The sequence below is a fragment of the Podarcis vaucheri genome, assembly GCF_965113315.1.
Source record: "Podarcis vaucheri genome assembly, chromosome: 2".
Taxonomy (NCBI): domain Eukaryota; kingdom Metazoa; phylum Chordata; class Lepidosauria; order Squamata; family Lacertidae; genus Podarcis; species Podarcis vaucheri.
In genome coordinates this window covers 72,314,537-72,329,131 of record NC_138760.1, presented here as the reverse complement: position 1 = coordinate 72,329,131, position 14,595 = coordinate 72,314,537, and the positions used below count along the sequence as shown (strand labels likewise).

The 14,595-nt window shown below is 47.4% G+C and overlaps 1 protein-coding gene across 8 annotated transcripts in view; it reads left to right on the top strand.

Moving 5' to 3' along the window:
• Nucleotides 1-3,183: 3,183 nt before the first annotated feature.
• EBF1 (EBF transcription factor 1) overlaps nucleotides 3,184-14,595 on the top strand; it is a 382,065-nt gene continuing 370,653 nt past the window's right edge. For all 8 annotated transcript variants that reach the window (XM_082213736.1, XM_082213732.1, XM_082213735.1 and 5 more), the window contains exons 1-4: nucleotides 3,184-4,340; nucleotides 6,044-6,200; nucleotides 6,835-6,898; nucleotides 7,902-7,957. In XM_082213736.1, the coding sequence (XP_082069862.1) occupies nucleotides 4,207-4,340; nucleotides 6,044-6,200; nucleotides 6,835-6,898; nucleotides 7,902-7,957 (411 nt within the window). In that variant the 5' untranslated portion in view covers nucleotides 3,184-4,206. The remainder of the gene's footprint in view (nucleotides 4,341-6,043; nucleotides 6,201-6,834; nucleotides 6,899-7,901; nucleotides 7,958-14,595) is intronic.

Sequence of the window (14,595 nt, the reverse complement as noted above, 5' to 3'; positions counted from 1 at the left end):
AGGATTTCTGGCCCACCCATCACAATAAGGATCCCAGATAGTTTGCAGAAAATAATAATGATAATATCAGTAAAGGTTTACATAGGAATATTAAATATTAAGCCTGCGCACAATGCAGATTTTATGGCCATTCACCATTCAACTCAGATGAACCCTGTACAGCACATGCCCCTATTTGTATACTCATTGAGACTCTGGTAAAGCAATGCACTCGATTGCCAGATTTCTTGATCTTCACAAATATAGGCACCAACGTCAGTCAAAATGAAGCTGAATTTTGTAGTCGCAGCAGTCTTTAACTTGTTGGGTTTCAGACACAATGCTGCATACATGTGTTGCCCTCTTCATTCAATATTCATTTGAAATACAGGCAGACAGAAGTACCTACAAAGAGCTATGGATGTTCAAAATGGCCCCATGGAAATAAATGAAATCAGATCTCTGTCAGTGGTTACCTGTCTGCCTTCCTGGAAGTCAGTTTATAAACTGATGTGTGTCTGTGTGTCTATCTATAATCATCTGTTATATTATCTGCATATTGAGGCAAGTGAATTTTGAAAGAGGCTCTTTATCAATACGCTGCAATACAAGGTGTTAGAACCACATTATTTGCATGTTTTTGCAAGCGTGAACAACGTCGGTGCAACACCTGTGCAGATTTACACATGTAGACACGGACAAAAAGAAAGAAAGAAAGTCGGAGAAAGCCACCCTGAATTTAGTTTTAAAGTTTCTCCCATATAAAAGTCTTCTTTGCGAGAAGGGCTGGGAGAGGATATCAAGCCCGCAGTCTTTGGGCAGGAAAAGAGAAAAGAATAAGTCAAGTCTCTGGCTGCAACTTCCTAACGATCAGTTGATTTACCCTGGGAGGATAAAGCGTTTGTTTTTGCGCCACATTATTATAAAAAGGCTGACCAGGCTTGTCAAAGTGCCCCTCTCCATATGCTAGCACCGCTGGTGAGAAGTTGCTCTTTGGGGAGAATCCGACACGCATGGAGAGGTTTGGGGCGGAGGGCTAGATCACTTTTAGGGAAGATAAGCAGTTAGGGGGCACGCACGAAGATGTCCCACTAGACGTCAAGTACGAGAAAGCGGGAGGTTCTGGCACTTGGCGATCAAGGCGATCGAGAGAGGAAGGAAAAGGAACGCGGGGAGAGATTTGACGCACGGAGACTTAAGCCAGCTCCAGAATTTGAGTCGGTTCCAGAACGCTGCTTGCAGCGGAAATGTTGCAGAGTGTGCGTGTATGGGTATGTAATCTCTCTCTGTAGAGAGAGAGGGGTGGTTCTTGAGAGCGTTTGTGCGAAGAAACTGCCACAAAGATACGTGTTACACGTGTGGCGCTCGTGTGCATGCATCACTGGGTTTTTTAACTGTCTTCGTCGTCTTCTCTTTCTCGGAACAAGCCAAGCAAGAAAAAGAAAATAGTGGGCTTGTGTGTATATATATATATATATATTAATTTAAAAAAACCCATCGCCGTTAACCCCGTCCCTTTGAACCACAGCGTCCTATTCGAGACACGTGTTTCCAAGACTCCGGATAACAAGAATGAAAAACCATCACCGTTCTAAAGGAAATCGTTCTAAACTAAAGTGAGACTCTTTTCTTTCAGGAAATAGTCCTTTCCCCATTCTGCCCCACCACTCCCCATCCTAAAAAAGAATTACCCGACCTTCCTGGATTTTGAAGAGGGATAAAATGAGCCCATTAGGCACTTTTTAAACTGATGCGCCCTTGGTTTATTGGTAAAGGAGAAAAGAAATAATAATTTTAATGCCCTTTGTGGGGCGAGAAGTGGCACTTCCTCGTCCGAGAGTGACTTCTACTATGTGGAGGCCACGTGAAAAGAAATAAGGGAGGACGAGAGAGACATAATAATAATAGTAATAATAATAATAATAATAATAATAATAACAACGCGCTGAGCTATCTGCGCAACGAAGACTCCGAACGACGGGTTCTTATTTTAAAAAACACAAGGCATATTTTGTGTGGGTGCTTTTGTTTCGGTTTTTTTGCAGGCATCTGCCTTATGACCTCGTCCGACTATAAATTAGAAACAAATCCCACGAATCTCTCGATGATGGGATGAGGGGGGGGGGGACTGTACAATCGGTCGTGAGAGTGAAATGTAACAATGCGGACGGATCATCTGCTCTTTTTTAAAAAAGAGGAACACCAGCTTGGTGGTGGGTGACAGCTGTGCTCACAAAATCGTCTCCATTATGGAAAGGATGGTGGGGGTTGCATCCAGTTGGAAGAGCCTGTCACTGTGGCCCGCAACAACAACAGCAGCAGCAGCAACAACAGCAGCAGCAGCAACAACAGCATTGGAGGACGTTCCTCTTTTTAAATTTTATTTTTTTGTGGTTGGCTGAGGGGCTGCACAGCACGAAAGTAACACCACCCGCACCTTGGGCACGTAACTTTGAGACGAGCGGCGGACGAATCGTCCCTGTGCCCATTTCACGCGAAACCTCGAGGGCAAACCCGCCTCTTTCGATCGGGTGGGAACTTGGGGGAGGCTGCTATATTGGAAATATTTAACTCGATGTGCTGGAGAGGGAAAAAGAAACCCAAACTGCAGCCACCTTTGGTTTAAGCGATGGGATCGCGAGAGGCCAAGAGCGAGGAATCAGTTGCTGGACGGCGCGCCTCGCCAGCCCGAACTTCCACGCGTCTTAAAACAAAAACAACACCACGAGGCTGCTGCCGGAGAGCCAGCGCGCTGCTCTCCGCCTGCATTTGCGCCTTTCCACTCCGATCCTGCCTCTTCCCACTCCGATCCTGTCCCCTTTTCCCCATCCTTCCTTCCTCCTTTCCTTCCTTCTCCTCGCCGCCCGCGGCTCTCGCGCCCTGGCTGGCAACTTTCTCCGGTCTTTTCCCGGCGAGGCGAGGGGGCGGGGCGATGCTAATGAGCGGGGCGTGTCCCCCCGGCCCGCCGCGCGACGCACCTCGGAGTTCCTCGCCGCCCATTGGCGAGCCGCGGCGCGGCCGAGGAAGTTGTGACGCTATGCAAATGGAGAGGGCGGCGCCGAGCCCGGGCCGGGCCCCGCCCCCTGCCCACTGGGGCTGCTGCGCTCGTGTTTGGCTGCGGGGAGAGTCGGAGCGGATTCCATTGGGAAAGACTGCAAATCACTCCGGTTCGAGCGCGTGGGGGGGAGGGAAGAAGGGGGGAGGGAAGAAGCCAAGAGGATCGCCGTCCACCCGCGGAGGCTGCTGCTGCTGCTCCTGCTGCTTACCTTTGCCGGCGTGTCTTCCTCTCTCGCTCTCTCCAGCAGCCAGCCAGCCAGCCAGCCAGGCAGGCAGCTTCCTGCGCTGGGGAAGAAAGGCAGGAGAGAGAGAGAGGAGCCAGAGGAGCCCCGCAGAAAGAAAGAAAAGCAAATATATATATTAATATATACATATTAAAGAAAGAAGGGGGAAAAGATCTTTGGCTGGAGGGAAAGAAAAGCCAGGAAGAAAAGGCACCAGAAAGAAGAGCGCGCGGGAGGCAGCAAACTTGCCGCTCTCTTGTCACTGGAAAATGACACTTGAGGTAGCCAAGGGCGCCGCCGCCGCCGCCGCAGCAAAAGCCGCCGCCGCTCCAGTCGATCCTATTGTTTCTTAAACTGCCTTCTTTCTCCGGCGATCCCAAGGAGGGTGACTTCGGCGCGGAACGGGGACGGCGCCTTCGTCCTCCGGCTTCTGGCGCGATCCCGGCCAGCGAACAAACGATCGTCGTCATCTTCATCATCATCATCATTTTTTTTTAAAAAAATATTATTGTTGTTATTCTTCTCCTCCAAAGGCCACTCCGCCACGCAGCCTCGACAAGAACCAGCTCGCCACCAGCCAAGCCAAGAGCATCCGCGGCCAACCCCGGGGGAGGGCGATTTCGGTCCCCCTCTGGATTCTCGCTCGTTTTGTTTTTCCTCCCCCGCTGCTGCTGCTTCTCCCTTTCAATGTCTGTGTTTGATTTTCTCTGATTTGCTTTGATTCCAGCAGCGGTTCCAGAGAAAAAGAAAGAAAGCAAAGCAAAGAGCGAGAAAGAGAGAGAGAGAGAAAGAAAGCAAGAAGAAGAAAAAAACACTCCCTGGCGATTTATTATCATCAACACTATTCTTTGTTGTTGTGTTTTGTGTTGTTGTCGTTCTCTCTCTCTTAGATCTATATTATTACTATTTTTTAAGAAGAAGGGAGGGTCCTGGTTGCTTTTAATTCATGTTTGGGATCCAGGAAAGCATTCAGCGGAGTGGGAGCAGCATGAAGGAAGAGCCCCTCGGCGCGGGCATGAACGCGGTCAGGACCTGGATGCAGGGCGCCGGCGTCCTAGATGCAAACACGGCCGCGCAGAGGTACGTAGGCGCTGGCGCAGCATCCCTCGCTCCCCTTGCCTTGCCCTCCTCTCCCTTCTTGTCTCGGTAGGCTACCTCTCCAGCAACACCAGCTCTCCCCAGCCGACTTTTTGCCTGCAGGACTTTTGCGCTGGGGGCACTTTTTGTTGTTGTAAGCGCCTTGTCAGTGGCTTCTTTACGCGCGTTGGCTCTTCTTTCCTAGCTGGGCAAACACGTCTTTCTCTGTCTCTCGCTCACACTTTCCATTTCCCCTCCTCCTCCCCAAAATGGTTTTCACAATATGTTTACTCTTCCGATGCCCCCAGTCTCATAACCGTCTCTTCATCTCTCAAAAAAGCTACATTAATAGGTGCAACGCTCTTCCTTCCCCAGCATAACCCTCCAGAAGATATAAGCACTAATGCAAATTGACCCCCGTTTCCTCCCAAAGCCTCGATTTTTGTGAGTTGCAACAGGCAATGAACTTTTTCTAGATGCACAACGCTAGACGCGCGTGTGTGTCCCTTCTGCAAAACCTTTGCAATATTTATTGGTAGTCATCCTCCTCCTCCGCGGATGCTCTTCCCGCCCTCCACAGCCTTTCATTCTGGAAAGCCTCTGTCCCGGACATCTCTAAATCTTTCTCTTTCACACACCCCTCTTGCTGTCCGTGTTTGCGCGGAAGCAAGTCCGAATTATTGCCGTGGGACTCGCCTCCAAGCCAGCCCCGGTTCGGATTGCAGCCTGGGGCGCATTTGCTAAGACGGATCCGGAACCAAGAGCCAACTCTCGGTTTTAACTGTCATGTTCGGCTGTATTTCACGTCCATCCTTCTCTGCCCAGTATCACCCCAAGGAAAAATGCCCCTCTGAGGAAGGGAAAGTTCTGCAGTCCTGCAGGGACAACCCAAAGGTTGAAATGTTTAAAGTTTTCCTAGGCAGCCTGTGGCGGGAGGGTTCCCACCGCAAAGAACCGGAGAGGCGATGGAGCCAGAGGCGCTCTTAAAAGCTCGGGCGGAAAGATAAGGCACATGGCGGGTTTCCCTGACAGCTGAGGCCAGAGCGGAGGGGACTGCAAAAGAACAGCGCTGGGAAAGCAAAGCTCAGCTATCTCCGGCAGCTTAAAGCAATCTATAATTCAACCTGAGCTTTACAAAGTGGAAATAGAAGGTTTGTGGGTGGAGGGGGGGTGTTTCAGGAGCAAAATAAATGTTTCATAAAAAAATAAAATCATAATCACTTTGGAGAGCATTGTTTCTTCCTTTCTGGCTCCGAGGAGCCAGGCGCTCCAACACGGGAGAGAAAGAAAGAAAGAAAGAAAGAAAGGCAACAAAATAGGTGAATCAATAAGTTTGCTTCCCCTGTAGGACTGAGCCACCTGCTCTGGTTTCTCCTTCGGGCTAGTGAGTTTCACAGAATTTTCTGCTGGAGAATAGGAGGACCAGGCCTGAAATGGACGTGGGTGAGGGCCCTTGAGCTGTGACCCGAAAGCTTGCTGGGCATTTTAGAAAGCCGTGCGGGACCCTGGCCCGGGACTTCGAGTGCTTTTCGGCTTGCTAGCCCCGACGCCCCTTACTCCGTGGCGTCTAGTGCCCTAACTCCAGCGAGGGTGACCAGAAAGGCGGGCAGGGGTGGCATGTGGGAGAGAGATCCCCTTGGAGATGGGAGTTAAGAGGGTCTTGGGACCGCCTCGGGGCTCCTAACCGTGTGTGTCTTTGGCTGCAGCGGGGTGGGCCTGGCCCGGGCTCATTTCGAGAAGCAGCCGCCTTCCAACTTGAGGAAATCGAACTTCTTCCACTTCGTGCTGGCTCTGTACGACCGGCAGGGGCAGCCGGTGGAGATCGAGCGCACCGCCTTCGTGGGCTTCGTGGAGAAGGAGAAAGTAAGTGAACGTGTGAAGTGCGGGATGGGTGGGTGGGTGGTGAAGAGGCTCCGACTGCCTCACCTGCGAATTGTAACCCTCCCCCACCCCTTGCACAGCCCATCACCAGAGAGAAAGAGAGAGAGAGGGAGCGCAATTCCACACCTCCATGCCTTAAAATTAGCTTTGCAACTATTTTGCACGCTATTGGGAGCGGGGGCATAACATTGCCTTTGCAAAATCCCTACCAGACGATTCGCCTTCCAAACGCTCGCAGGGTCCCTTTCTCCCCGCAGAACCTCTACCCCAATTGAGCCAGTTTGACAACTTCATGCCACTACAACGCCCCCACCCCGTCGAGTGTCTTCGTGACATCAAGGCGTGTCCCCTCCACCCCTGGGTTCCCCTCGTGGGCTTCTCTTCCGTTGCAGCCCTGCCCCAGGCTTCTCTCTCTCCTCCTTTAGGCACTTTTGGTTAAGTGCTTCAAGCTAAATCCCCGCTTGAATGGGAAAAAGGGAAAAAGAAAGAAAGCGGGATGTGTGTGTATGTTTGTGTGTAGAAACTAAGAACAAAGTAAAGAAAAGCGCAGAGTGAGTTTGGAGCGTCCCGGTGGTCTGCCATCGTTCTTATATGTGTGCGCCCCTTTTCCATTCAGGAAGCCAACAGCGAAAAGACGAACAACGGGATCCATTACCGGCTGCAGCTCCTCTACAGCAATGGTGAGCCCCTTTCCTGGCTCGGCCCAACCCTGACAGCTCGCGGCGGCTTGAAAGCTCTAGGGACCTCCCTGGCTCAAGTGAACTGTTTACTCCTGGAAGTGAGAAGCCGGGGAGGGGAGAAGGGCTCGCCTCGTCGGGATGCTTTAGGGGAGAAATGGATCAGAGGAAAAGAAAAGGGGGAAAGCCACCTCTCCAGTAGTCCCATAAGGCAGGACAGATCCTCTTTCCTTCCCCACGTGGCGACTGCTTTCGCTTTGCATGTTTCCAGCTCACCAGACACAACGTTCCACTTTGGTCAGTCAAACATGGAGGTCGACAAGGCGGAGCAGGGATGGGCAGCTGCCCCCCTCCAAATCAATATAAATCAATAAAAATACATAGCAAACGGAGGTTCTGACCCCCAAAGCCCTGCTCCCCTAATAAAAGGCCTACCCTCCAAAAATATCTTGTCTGCGACCATGCAGTCAAACTCAAGGAAAAGAGGGAAAACTCTATTTTCCTCTCCACTCTCCCTTATAATATATATGCGCTGGGCTGGGGTGGGGGTTAAGGCGGGATGACAAGTCAGACTGGGACCGATGAGGGCAAAGGGACACAGGAAGATGTCTCGAGGAAGATCTCTCCTTTACGCGCCATCCAAAAAAAAGAAGGGAGGGGTGTCTTCGAAGTGTTTGTGTGCATGCTGGAGTGACAAGGAATTTGAACCCGTGTTCAATGGCTTTTCGGAACGCTAACGTCCTTTTTATTTTCGCGATCCATCCCCCAAATTTTTTTTAGGGTTGTGCTTGGTAATGATGACAATAAATAACAGTAACAATAATGGTGATTATTATGACAATCGGTTCCAAGGCCTTTCCCTCTTGCTCCTGGACAGCCGAGTAACCGAAGTTCAAGAAAACACCGATCTGTCCATTTTGTCATTTTCTGCATTATTTATCGTAACGACGCTCCTGATTAATTTATTTCTCTTCCCCACTCCCCATTCCCCCTCTCCTGCTCGTAGGGATCAGAACAGAACAGGATTTTTATGTCCGCTTAATCGACTCCATGACAAAACAAGTAAGTTCCTCCCGTCTTAATTCGTGCCTGTATACTTTCTCCCTCGGAGAGATCAAGCTGTGTCTGGGGTGGTTGGAGGCAACGCGTTTGGTTCGGTTCGCCGCGGGTTGCAGGAAGCTGAGACTGGGGGCTGGCTCGGGGGACCAGTTGGTTGGTTGGTTGTTTGTGTGCGTCCCCAGAATTGCGGAGCCGGCGATCGACGTGGGGAGCGCGCCGAGTGAGGTGAGGTCAAGGCGCGTAACGTGCGACTGCTTTTGTGTGCACGCTGCGACAGGCCGTGCAGCCCAGTCTCTCTTCCCGGGGGAAAGCGCAGCCCCTCGGACAACTTGACACAGATCAGCAAATTAGTCGAAGGAGGGGAGGAGAGGGGGTTGGGTTTTTCTCTTCTCCCCACCCCAAGATACCAATTCCATTTCAGCCCCTTTGCTGTCCTGGCCAAGTTTGCCCCGAAGTAAACCCCTTTGTTCCAGCTGTCTGCCCGCGGATCCTGGCTTTGCACGGCTGGGTGAAGCAGTGGCGTAGCGTGGGTTGTCAGCACCCGGGGCAAGTAATTTGCGCCCCCTAACCCGTGGATTTGCGCCCCCTAACCCTAACCCCCAGATGTTGCGCCCGGTGCGGCCGGCCCCCCCTGCACCCCCCACGCTACGCCACTGGGGTGAAGTTGATAAACTCCTATCCAGTCCCACAAAGACCTGGTTTCTGGGGCGAGAGCCGGAGGGTATTTTCTAACATCGGCCAGAGTTTTCAAACGCGCCTCATCTTCTGGTTCGATCCCTGTACGGGACAGCTATATATATATTCCTTCATTGCGAGGGGTTGGACTAGATGATCCCGAGGACCCTTTCCAATTCTACGCTTCTGCTAAGAGCGGACGGTTGCCATCGGGGCGCATTAGGTGCGAAGTATTTCTCTCTCTTTTCCCCACCCTCACATTTCCTACTCCAAATTCCTAGCCTCTTTAAAGTCCAGGTAGAGGAGAGAGCCAGCAGTCCTAACGGTTAGAGCACAGAAAGGGGGAAAGTCCGCCTAAAGCAGGAGCGATGAGATGACGGAGATCTCGCCTCTGCGAGCGAGGGATGAAGTCCATCCGCTTGGAAAGGAAAGCGCGCCTGCGGCTGCAGAGCCCAGAGCAAGCCGCGCGCAGCTCAGGCGAAAGAGCGCTTTGGAATCGGCGTTTGGCTGCGATGGGCAAAGCGCCTCCTGCTCCCGGTTTTAGATTGGCCGGGAGCCAGGGCGGGGTGAGGGCGCCGCCGCCTTAAAGGTACAGGATCGCCGTCACAGCCTCCTCGCCAACCTCTCTAATGGGCCAGGGCCAAATAAGGAACTGAGATCGGGTTGCGGCCAGAAGGAGGAGGAGGAGAGGCGGGGAGGGCAATGTTATTTGTCACACACGCAGAGATTAATTTTGTCTCCCCCCAAATCCGAAGTTTTAATTAGGCACAGTTGCTGTTTGAAATAAATAAATAACGTGCGGCTTCCTACTCCCTGAAGGCGTTCAGATCACAGGATTCTCCTCTCCCCCGCCCCCAACTCACTTTAATTATACGAATGAAAAGAAATAGAAAACAAACACAGCCACGCAAAAACAGCAACCAGCCAGTGTAGCAAATATTTATCCTTCTCTTATTTGCAATGACATTGCTAGTGTTTTTGGTGGTTGGTTTTTTGGGGGTGGGTTGGGGGGACAGCGATTAACTCATTAGAGCTTTGCAGCTGTATAACTAGGCAGTGAAATGTATGCCGGGAGGTTAAGTGACTGTTTTAGAAATGCTACGTTCAAATACAAGCCTAGTTTTAATTTGTAATATGGGGAGCTGTTCCTGTGATGCAGGCTAATTTTGAGTATGACATTTGCTTCAGAACGCTCAAGTTTGTGTGTGTATGTGTACATACCCAAAGCCAAGCAATTGTGTTTGCAGGTAAAAGGCTACACACAGACAGAGAGAAAACCAAAACAGGAGGCAAGAATTTTGCCTCCCCAAATCACAATATTTTTGTGCTATGATTTAATTAAAAACATTTCTTTAAAAAAATAAATAAATTCTAAAATTAAAAGACTTTAAAATCAGATCTGATTAGCATTCATGTTAATCATTTGAAAGTAATCAGTTGAGGTACATAGCCTTATTCAAGTTTTGTTTTTCTATAAAAAAGTTGGGGTTTTTGTGTAGGAGGGGTTCTTCCACTTTAAAAAGGCCAGACAAAATCTCCAACATTTGCACACATTTATAAACCAGTTTCTGGGTGTTTCAAATTCTGCCTTCAAAAACTTTTATTGCTTGGCTTTGTTTTTGGTGGCTTTTTGACACCAAACCAGAAAGGTCAAAGTGCTGAGTTTGTTTTAGAACACTGTCTTTGATGGTCCCTAAACATCTTTTCCTGCTATTGATGGCTGTCTTACAATAGGAAGAAAAAGAAAGAAAGAAAATGAAGTAATTATGTTAGACAATTCCATCTTTCAGATGCAGCTAATTGAAAGATACTCTTTTGAAAGAGTCTGTAGCAGGGGCTGAAACAAAAACAGGAACAATTCTCTAACAGCAAGTCTCGAAAAAGTGGTGAACAGAATTGGCTGAAAATGGATCTGTGAGCTCATATTTAAATTGGCAGAAGCCCTCACAGTGCTTTGGGGTGTGTCTTGTGTATTTCATGAGGAATTGTTACAAAAATACCATTAAATATTATAATTGAACAGCTTTTATATTACAGTCATGGAAGAGATGATGTTTCCACCTTTCATAATTATGATCCCCTGGTGGAAAGCGACTATTTGAGTTTCTATAGCTTTAAAGCACTTTCCTTAACAAGGCACTTTGCTTATGATTGCATTGTTGTCAAATCATCTGTGAGTTTTCTTAAGAAAATAAAAGGTGAACAGTCTGCCATCCTTCGCTTAAATACGATGGTGAGATTTAAGCAGCCTGAATGCAGGATTGCAGCCTTTGTTTGTTTGTAGCATTTATAATACAGATATTACAGGCTATAATCACCTTTGGAGGATGTCTCAATTCCCCCACCCCCTTCTGTATCTAAATCTGCAGTGAGGAAAAAAATACAGTATCTTTTTTCTGAGTTTGGGGTGGGATCGAAGAGTATCACCGACAAATAACATAGACAGAACAAAGATCTGAGGGAGAATGTTGATACAGAACTACATTAAAAGCCTCTTCTGGGTGTGAATGTAAAAAATAGCAAGCTGGTGGATACAAGTGTGTTGTGTTATTTGCTTCCTTGTTAGGCCCATGAATGTGCTCAGAAGTGGCACATGTGCCTTTAAATATAATCAGTGGCTGTATCAGTTTTTGTGCGTGTGGTGATCTGATTATTATTTCTGGAAAGCAAAGACGCTTGCTAAATTTCTGCTCGAAACAAATTTGCTTGGGAGGTCTTGAAGCCTGTGCGCTAGTTAATCAAGGAAGGAAGGTCAGTGCTACATAGGGCTTGCCAATGTGTCCAAATGTGGAGACATCGCTAGCGGTTTAGCGCAGAGTGTGCATAATATATAGGAGATTCCCAAGTAACTTTCAGCTTGTAATTAAATTGTGCAAAGCCTGGTTGGGGAAAAAAAATCTTTAATCTTTAATGCAAGTTAAACATATATTGTCAACCTACTTAGAGGGGCAGTATTCCAGTACAAACGACTCAGAACAAATTGGATAATGGAATGATGACTCCGAAATGAAACTGTGGCAGGAGCATGCATGCCTTAATGGAGTGGCGTCAGTGGGAGACTTGCGCATGTGCCTTCGTCAACAATGACTGTCCTACATGGCAGTCACTGTTTCGAAGACATTTGTTGCAAATATTATTTTTAAAAAAATATATCTGAAAAGGTTAATGAACAAATAGGTTGTCCCCTTTGCCTCTAGGAATGTGTCAGTGAAGAGACACCATTGAAGGGAAAGGGTGGTTTAAATCTATAGTGATATTGACATAAGCATGTAGGTAACTGAACTATATAATCATTTAATTCAGAAAAATAAACTTTAATAGATGGTTTATTATCCACAGTGATTGCAATCACTTTCATTCAATTGTATTAGTATTATTATTAGTTTGTTTAAATGTCTGGATGCTTGAGACTCTCTGTATGAAAAGTCATGGACAGATGCTGGGCTTGAGATATTGCTTTTTTTAAAAAAATAAAGCAGGTCGTAATAGTGCTTCATGAGTTATGGATATTATCCCAACTTCATCTGTATGGTTTTTAAAAAAACAACCCCTAAAGCCTAAGAATAGACAAGGGTATATTTTGGGTAGAAATCTTGAAATAGTTACTCATGAATAAGCCATTGTCAGCTTAAATGGGACAGTACCTGTATGCAACTGCTTGCCTATATTTAGCAGTCTCCGATGTTGCCTTAGAAATTAGACTTGGGTCCTGATATAGTGACAAAGCTTACCCCAACTGGTGAGATCTGATTTAGGCTTTTGGGCATTAATTTTGTCTCTGCATTCATATAAGCAAACACCCAATCTTACTTCCCTTGCCCCGAACATGTGAATTTGTCCCTGAAGTTTTAACATTGGTCAGGCCTTCAAGCGTGTGCATGTATCATGTTGTGTTTTATGTGTCTATATTGCACTTGGCATTGGACATATTGGCAATGTAAAGCTGGATGCCGTGGGTGCTTCTCAGCTCTGGAATGATGTGCATGTAAATATACATGTATGCAACCTGATAAACAATACCCTTCACTGAACAACGTTAAGTTCTCTTCAGTGCTGAGAGCAGATTTTGACAGTTCAGTCCTAATGCACTTTGTAGAAATAATTAGAGCTGTTTCCTGCAGAACTTTCCCCCATGTAAGGCATTCTAGATGCTATATCAAACACTGTTTCAAATAACTCTATAGATGTCTGTTTCCTCCCCTCCCTGCCGCTGAGCATGATGCACATGGTACATATGTAGTTTTCCATTTTTGCCACGATCCTGCTGTGCCAATGCACACAGGTATTCAATCAGCTCTCTGCTCAGCATATTGCATGGTTCTGTGGCTGGCACATAGGCGATTAAAATATCATGAATCTGTTCAGAAAAGAACTCTGCAGAATCTGAGCTATTGAGCACAATGCGCCTTTGAAAACGCAAGAGAGAAAGTTTGCAATCAAGCCAGGTTCCAGTAGCTTCAGTGTTCCTTTGGTTGCATGTCAGAAAGTGCAGGTGATTTTAATTTCCTCATATGGAGAAGAATGCAGAAGTCTGAAATTTGCATGCATGATCAGGACCTGTGTGTTTGGGAAAATGTAAACTCATCACAGTGGAAAATGTGTTGTTTGGAGTCTGGGGGTGAAAACAAAGCTGAGGATTTTGGAGCGACTGCCTGGGCCAGATGGCCTAGTGCATTCCCAGTCTGGCAGCCCAACTGCTCCCTCCTGTATAATATACAGCCATTTGTTCTGGGATATTTACGCTAGAGTTGTTTCCATGTGAATGTTTGAGAAGCGTTGAAAACGAACATATTAAGGGGGGCAAGAATTTTATTTAATTCATGTGAATTCAAGTTGATTAGCGAGCCAACATGCCAGGGACGAGAGAATGAGAACAATGATTAGCGTCTTTTGGTTTAGGGCTGTTGAGCAAGAAAAATAATCGCTATATTTTGGGGGCCAGTCTCGGCAATCCCTTATTGCTCTACCTATTAAAACATTATAGCAAATAATGAGGGGCTGTTCTGCAGGCGGAAATCAGAATTAGTGGCTGGTTAAATATTGCAAGTGGAAATTATTTTAATCCAGAATCTAAGCACTCATTCCTAAATATTTCCAAGGCTTTATCAATACAACATGATAGTCTAAACCCTTATAATTGGTATTTTATGATTATCTAAATACTCTTTGCCCCTTCTTCAGACATAGACCTATGGATGCAACCTGATGTATAAAATGCTTCTTTTATGTGGACACCTATTTGTCTGCATAATGTTAGATAGCACTCAGATATCCCAAGTGGTAAGAGATAATTTGCTGGATATAGGGACATAGGGATTGGTTCGTGACCATTTATGCACATTGGGTTATATCCAGTGGTGGTGTTCAGCTAACAGAAGACTGCTGCCAGCAGAAAGGAGATTTTGGCAATTCCAGGCAATTATCCCACCCATCCCTGCAGCCCCCCTCACCTGCCATAAATATGGTGCAGAGGTTTGGAGGAGTGGGTGGGGAGAAATTGCAAAAAACAGCAACTTAGTACCCTATTCTGCAGATGAAAACCGTACTGTCTGCTCAGCAACATTGTTGGATACAACCCATGGGCTCCAATCCAGCTAAAGTTAGTTGCTCCTAAGTAACATTGCAGCTAATGGAACAAGTTAGTTATGACTGTAGAGCACGTCCCGCAGGAATATCCAAATCTGTCCATTTAAAAAAACCCCAGTGTGGTTGGACATATATCCCAATGAGTCAGAGGTCCTGTTCTGGAGGGGGTTGCACTCCTAATGAGTGAACCAGTGCATAGTTTGGGTTGCTCCTAGAATATTTGTTGTTGAGGAGCACCTCTTTTCAGCTTTGGCTGGTTCACCAGCTGTTGCCGTTCTATGACAGGGAGAACTTGGCTGCTGTGGCCCATGTGCTGATAACCTCATGTTTGGATTACTCTATGTGAAGCTGCCCTGGAAGTTTTGTTGCATGTGGCTAGG